General features: G+C 40.9%; 1 protein-coding gene across 3 annotated transcripts; it reads right to left on the bottom strand.

Moving 5' to 3' along the window:
• Positions 1 to 2464: 2464 nt before the first annotated feature.
• Positions 2465 to 6222, bottom strand: LOC147607597 (uncharacterized). Of its 3 annotated transcripts, none has more exons than XM_086790881.1 (3): positions 5870 to 6222; positions 5738 to 5785; positions 2465 to 5658 (listed from the first exon to the last, which is right to left on the bottom strand). In XM_086790881.1, the coding sequence occupies exons 1-3, from the start codon at positions 6003 to 6005 to the stop codon at positions 3359 to 3361; spliced, it is 2484 nt and encodes an 827-aa protein (XP_086647007.1). In that variant the 5' UTR covers positions 6006 to 6222; the 3' UTR covers positions 2465 to 3358. The 3 variants fall into 3 exon arrangements, with proteins under 3 accessions (XP_086647007.1, XP_086647008.1, XP_086647009.1); XM_086790882.1 differs by having other exon boundaries at positions 6019 to 6209; XM_086790883.1 differs by lacking the exon at positions 5738 to 5785 and having other exon boundaries at positions 6019 to 6196.
• Positions 6223 to 7185: the final 963 nt, after the last annotated feature.

Here is a 7185-nt window from a genome sequence, read left to right as displayed (position 1 = left end):
ACAGAGCCTTGTAGGTGTTGCTTCAATTAAAACTTGAACTTTTAATGAAGTTATGATCTAAGTACTCAGATAAACGGTAGTGATTTTTGTGAAGGAATCATGTCTTCTATTCCACATAATGAACGTAGTTGACACCAAGTAAACTGAAAGGAAGATGAAGCATCGACAAAAGGAACCCATGCTCTAAGAAATCTAGTACAAAGCTTGCATTATGCACAACATATTCCATCTTTAAGGCCTATGGTTCAAGCTCTGATGTTTGCTCATGGCATGGTTCTTACGACAAGGTCTCCACCTTGAGAAGTCAATTCTCCACAAGGGAGTGAGCATGTTAGAAGGACTTTGGAGAAGGGGAGGGAAAATCTCCATCAAGTGCTCGTCAAGAACGACATTCCCATCGCTCTCCTAACCACACTCATAGAAGGCAAAGATCTCCTTCAAGTGGTCCTCATCCAAAAGTGGAAGAAGTGAAAGAAGCGGTTTCCATCAAAACGAAGAAGAAGGTCTCCTTCACCTCCAAGACCTTTACCCCCAAAATATGATGAAAGAAGCTTTCCACAAGAAAGGTCAAGTGCTCTTAGTCATGTCGCACCACGAAGGTGCAAAAGGACCTACTATGTTTGGAAGAGAGCTCATAAGCTTCAAAAGTTCAAAGAGGGTGGAAAGAGAGTGACTTTTCTCACATTTGATGGCACGTATGTTAATACAGATAAACTGCTAAGCTTTATTCATCAATTTGATGCGGCGTTTGGTGGGGAGCAGATTACCAAACAATCAAAGCTGTGCCATATAGCTATGTACATGAAAAGGTCCCGCCAATGGTGGGCATGTCTTCGCTCTGAAGGATTGAGGCCCAAGACTTGGAGAGCTTGTAGGGTTGCTATCACATGGAGCAATTCCTACCCGATCAAGCCAAGGATGATGCGCTCACGGCATGGCGTGCTCTCAAGCTCGAAAAGGGAGAGACTATGCAAGATTATGTATCTTGCTTGATGCATGTATCTCCTTTGATCAAGCTACATGTCCAAGGCTATGTTGATCAAGAGGAGTCCTAAAAACTTTTTCGAAGTCCTAAAAACTACAACTCTCTCATACAAACCTTTCCGAAATTCTAACTCCAACATGCTCTAAATTACCACACAAAAACGCCCCCCAAAAGTCTAGAGAGAGAATGTAAAAAAACACTGCTATCAAACTTTCTCTACTTGATTAAAATCATCTAAAAACCATTTCCAAACTTTCATTATGGAAAAATTTACTAGAGACCTATTACAATATATTTATATAGATATATATAGGTACACATACACACGTATATATATATATATATATATATATATATATATATATATATATATATATATATATACGTACGTAAATATATATGTGTGTGTGTGTGTGTGTGTGTGTGTGAGACACACACACACATAAATGGCTGCTTGTTGCCGTGTGGCTAGGGTTCTGGAGGTACCATGGCTTTTGGTAGGGCAAGTGGAGACCTAGGCATGAATGGGCTTCTTGGGTACATCCCTCATTGTATTTGCATGGGTACTTCTAGGGTATAGGTAGTGACCACTAAAGTTGTGCAAAACACTCTTATTAATGTTGTGAGAAGAGGAGAAAATGCTTCTTGGACCCATGTTTGAAATATAGTAGGGATATCCTATTAATCAAATGTCATGACATTACTTGTAAATTTTGCACATTCTATCACAAATGTTGTTTTATTGTCGTCCTTTGGTGCCATCAAAAACAAATTTTATTTATTAAAACCATTGAAAAAGCTAAAATTTTCAATTCATGTAGTAAAAACTATTATCACTAACAATTAAGATGACAAAAATAGACTACTTCTAGAGGAATAATAAAGAAAATGTCGCATTGAAAATGTGTTTGACCAAGGGGCAAATGTGTGTGTTGGCCACCAATGCAAAAAAAAGGTCTAGCACAAACTTTGTTTCTCTATGATTACTTATTTGATCAAGCCATGTTCTCATTTTAATTCAAATGTCTTAATTCTTTATTCGATGTGCACATTCAAACTTCAAATATAATTCTATAATTTTATGTATCTATATAATCTCGACGCACAAAAGCAAATTTTTTTCCAAATTCATAATTCAAAGATATTTAAAACTACCCCTATTTACACATGAAAATAACAAGTTTGGAAGCCTTTACATCAACCCATTGCCAAACAAAACTATTTTTTTTCAAATTCATAATTCAAAGATATAATAAATCAGCCCTGCTTACACATGAAAATAACAAGCTTCTAATTCTTTTCATAATGATGAGTATGTATTTACTCCATTGCACAAACACACAATCTTTTTCAAATTCATAAGCTTCCGAGTCTTTACGTACATAATCAACCCATTCCCAAATATTCACCTTGACCCAAGTTTTAATAACCAACAATGTAGACAAAACTACAAACTAATAACAAAAAAACACAATTTCATTTGGGAAATGATCTCGTATCCAATGCTTTCTTACTTTGATGCCATTGGGCATACCCTTTCTAATTACAAAGCAAATAGTTCATTGTGATCCCATTGGGTGTTTTGTCTGCACAGCAAATAACTCATCGTGCTTCTGTATACTTCAATTATGAATTCATCCCACCTTGTTAGTTGCTCCTACGCCATCAACAAGCTTTGGCAAAGTTGATTGTGCCTTTGCACTTTCATCCGAAGTAACGTGCATTTACATCGGCTCTGCATGCAATCAATGCATTCAAGGGGCAACATCCCAAGAGGGAGCTTCTCAAGCACTTGTGCTTTAAAAAGGGCAACCCACATAAAATAACAATCCAATAGAGTAGCACTAAGCACAACATCGGTCCTAAGCAACCCCATACAACATTCTTGGCATCTCCCGCATAACAACACCATCTTCAATTTTTTCTCAATGTCTATGCAAAATTAATTTTCAATGTCTATTCTTCCCCTGCTTACTCACCCGGGCTTTACTGGGCATGTCTACTAGCACAGACCAAGTGAATAGAACAAGACCAAGACACCAAAAACACGACATAGATATCCACCAAACATCTTCAAGAACACCACCTCACATTTACACATCCAACGTCCACCAAAACATTTTGGAGTGCAATATCGTTTTCGAATAACCCCATGTAGCAATCTTGCCCCACCTCCCATGCTCCCACAAGCTTTAAAGCTACAGCAATTGAAGGTGGTTGGATTGGGAAATATAACCTTTCCACTACATCCATTCAAAGCAGCTCAGTGTGCGATCACTTAAGACATATCATGCAATTGGTGTCATCAGAGAGAGGCAAAGGTCAAAATGGAAGTCACCTGCTTAATGGATTTACCTCTTTGCAGTCCCTTACTCAAAAGTCCCAAAAATTCTCAATTTTGAACATCTCTTGCAAACCCGACTTTTGGAGCTCCAGTAACTCCTTGTGAAGATCATTACGATCATCCGTGAAAAAGGGAGATCTTGAAGTCTTCACAATTAGTTTAAGCTGCTCCTTCAGGCCTTCATCCAGCACAAAAGCCTCCAAGCCCTCTACGACAAGGACAGTTTGCAGATTTTCACCTCTCACTTTGAGCCAAGCTTTCCATGCCTGAACAGCTGGTCCCTTCTTTTCCCCTTGATCTCCTTCGATCTCCATGAAATCAACGTCAGACTGCTTGCTGCTCCCCTGCATCTCCTGCTCTTTCGTAATCTCCTTCAGAGCAGTTTGGATGGGTTTTGAAGCAGATGCTTCTACTGAAGCTGAAATTACCATTGGATCCACCCAATAGGCCCTTGCTTTATCGCCTTTATCAAACACATTCATATATAAGCTCATGTAAGGCAACTTTAATGCTACACTCAACCTTGCATAATGAGGAGAAGCCTTGGCAGCAGTTACATTTGTAGCATCCTCTTTTTCCCTTAACTTCACCTGAACATAGATAACCGTTATATTGTCCACTGTCAACTCCTCATCATCACCACCAGTAAAGGCAAAGATGAGCAGATCAACCCCCCATGCACCCGCAGCACATTGGATAGCACAGCCTCGCTCAGCACACTTCAAAAAGTCATCAAATGTCATATCAGAGAGCTTCTTGTAAATCCTTCGAAAAGAGTTGAAATGCAACCGGGCATTGGCTAACTTCTTTTCCGCGTCAGTCAATGCTCGCCCAATCAACTCCAACAACGACTTTCCAACCAAGTGCTTGCAGAAATCATCCACAGTGTAGAGGCCAGGCTGTGTTTGCTCTCCGTCATCTTTGGCATGTAGAAGTATGATCTTAGCTACCAGCTCCCCTGTAAATCCCCCGTCAATCCATCCACCTGCAAGCGCGTTCACTAGTGACCCATAAAGTTCCCGACTCCTTCCTGATCTATTCAGAATTCTACTGGCCTCTGCTGCAGCCATCGATACAAGTGGCTCAGAGCTCCACACTGTCCACACCAGTTCATGAGTTGGTGAAACAGAAAGAACTGACAGAAGATGATTCGCCACCAGTTCTGACGCGAGTTTAGAACGGGGATCGACATCAAGCCCAACGGTAGCTCCTAACAAACTCAATGCTGCCTCTTCTGGGAGGTCCTTCCTTTTAATGATGTATTCATACCATTTAGCAGGCCCTCCCAACAGCTTATCTTTAGCAAGGCTGTACGTTTCATTGAAGGCAACTTGCTTCCCTCCTTGTGTGTACTCCTCCCCTTCAGGTAAATCAGGCAAATAAGACTTGAAAGTAGCCCACCACAATGGCCTGCCATATCTCACAGCCCAATGGGGATTAGCAATGTTGTTGAGAGTTTTGGTGGAAAAGAGCTGCAGTGAATCCTTTTCTGAGATGTCTGCTGAGAAGGTCCCCCAGATTGGAGGTGCTAGCATGACATCACAAGCAGCTGCTCGGTCTGAAGGGTCAGCCCAATCCGGGGCAGAAAAATTTGATATCTCGGAGGATGTGTCCATAAACAGCACTAGAACTCCGCTTCCACTGGCTGCACGGGTGGCTCTCCTAATTGGAAGGAAGCAGTTCAAGTGATTATCATTCCTCACCAGATGCCTAGCTTCATCAAACACAAATAAAATCTCCAACTTTCGATCATGCTCTATCATAATATCCTTAGGCCGTAAATTTTCAAATATCACCCTAGTCTCCTTTTCCCAGACAGTCCACGTAAGCTGCTTGCTACCCTGAATTTGTGTCAAACCACCTTTGGCGAAGTTTTCCTCTAGAAGTTTGTTGGTCTCCTCTTGCACGTCCTTCCAATACATGGAGCCTTCCATTGTCTCTATCAGAAATTGTTCATGACTCCAACCACTATTCTTGACTCTGTTTGCCAGCATACGAATGCATGCGATGAAGTAAGCCAAAGTAAAATTCATGCACGCTAGTTGCCCTTGTAGGCTCTCATCGCTGCCAAGATGCTTCATAGCTTGCTCACAGAACCACTTTGCAATCCAAGAGCTCTTGGGATAGCCACTCCCGCCCGCAAACGAACAATAAACCACCCATACATCCTTCTTCCACAATTCGCATACCAGCCTGCTCTTCCCCCAGCCACTAGACTGGAAAAGGCCAGCACTCGGAGCATAGCCACCCTTTTGCATTATGCATGTCAAAGCTCGATACATAGTGGAGACATTGTCCGAGTTCTGGTATTCCAGCTTAAACGCCCTTTCTGAAAGAGCATGAAAAAGAGAAAAAAATCAGAGAGCAGGGGTCAGAAATCTTTGCCTACCTCCAGTCAGTCGGCTTACCTCTGGCATCTGAAGCAGCTGGTTGCATCCGCTGCTTTTTGGGTGGGCCTGAAAATAGAGAATGAAGCAGTTGAGTTCCAATCTCCAAAGCCCTACTCACAAACACACACAGAACCTAGGCACCATACATACCTCCTGGTTCGTCAAATAAGCGAGCGTGCACGACGTTGGGCAACCGACCTACACTATTTAATGCTGCAATTGGACACCAATCCCCGAATGCATGCCCCGAATGGTTCCACATACACATACTCCACAGAAAGCGCATCCATCAGCCAAACCTTTAAGCCCTTCTCAAGATTGTCTGGCACAGGCACGCGTTTCACTTCCCTCCTGTCAAACGTGTCTGGATCTGTGGCCATCTCGCTCGCCGGGTGTAGCGCGATTTCTCTCACCATCGCTGTGACTTGTGCCGGTAGGGTTAGGATAGAAGTTTTATTATAAAAGTGCTACGCCTTGGCTATAAGATAGACTAATATTGGACCCGCGAGTTCCACAAAAAATAGGTTCAGTTTCTCCAATTTAGGTCATGTTTTAAGTAAACACAATACATTATTTCAAGTGACTTCATATATACATATCTCAAAATAACATCCACGTCTCGTAGATTTATAGCGAAAATAAAAATATCATAGTAATGTAACATAAGAAGATGCAAAAAAGGACCAATATTACATATTCTCAAAATGCACCACAAAATACGTATTCTCAGTCAGTAATGTCAGAATCAACAAATTGAATTCTTCTCTTGTGAGAAGGATCATTCATTTGTCTCCTCACAATACGCTCTCTATTGTAAAGCGGTGATCCATCCCGCACATGTTCTACTATCGATGAATGCAAAGGACCTGCATAAACAAAACAACGATAAATCAAATCTCAAAAGGACCTGCATATAACAACACATCGATAAATAAAATCTCAAAAGGACCTGCATATAACGACACATCGATAAATAAAATCTCAAAAGGACCTGCACATAACGACACATCGATAAATAAAATCTCCAAAAAATCTTATAATAGAAAAACATAATCAAAATTACCTCGTACAATAGAACATCGAGTGGATGGTACATGAGGAGCTCTAGTATAAAACCCATAATGAATACCAATGGTCATGAAGGATGTAAGAAACAACCAGTCATCGGGTATTGAATACCCCTCAAATGATGCAAAGCATCTGTCTATCTCTCTCCAAAACAAATAGACATCCCACTCCTCATCAAGAATACCGATCCTGTACATCTCGATGCCTTCGTCGACAACTCTTACCATAAACGTATCAATGTCATGCAATATCCTAAAATCAAAGCATAACAAATAGGTTATACAATTATTTATATATAGGTTCAAAAAATATTTATACAATTCCTAACAATTACACTTATACTTACCCATCCCTATAAGCATCAATCATAATCCCTGCTACCTGACCTGCAGTAATAG

The sequence above is a fragment of the Cibotium barometz genome, chromosome 55, assembly GCF_041138505.1.
Source record: "Cibotium barometz isolate CiBa-2024 chromosome 55, ASM4113850v1, whole genome shotgun sequence".
In the NCBI taxonomy this organism is placed as follows: domain Eukaryota; kingdom Viridiplantae; phylum Streptophyta; class Polypodiopsida; order Cyatheales; family Cibotiaceae; genus Cibotium; species Cibotium barometz.
The sequence above is the reverse complement of the archived record's forward strand: the minus strand, read 5'-3'. Positions and strand labels throughout refer to the sequence as shown.

Coding starts and splice junctions, on each gene's coding strand:
- LOC147607597 (XM_086790881.1), bottom strand. CDS start 6,005: ATGCGCTTTCTGTGGAGTATGTGTATGTGGAACCATTCGGGGCATGCA. Junction 5,786..5,869: donor CTTATTTGACGAACCAGGAG/GTATGTATGGTG, acceptor CTCTATTTTCAG/GCCCACCCAAAAAGCAGCGG. Junction 5,659..5,737: donor AGCTGCTTCAGATGCCAGAG/GTAAGCCGACTG, acceptor ATGCTCTTTCAG/AAAGGGCGTTTAAGCTGGAA.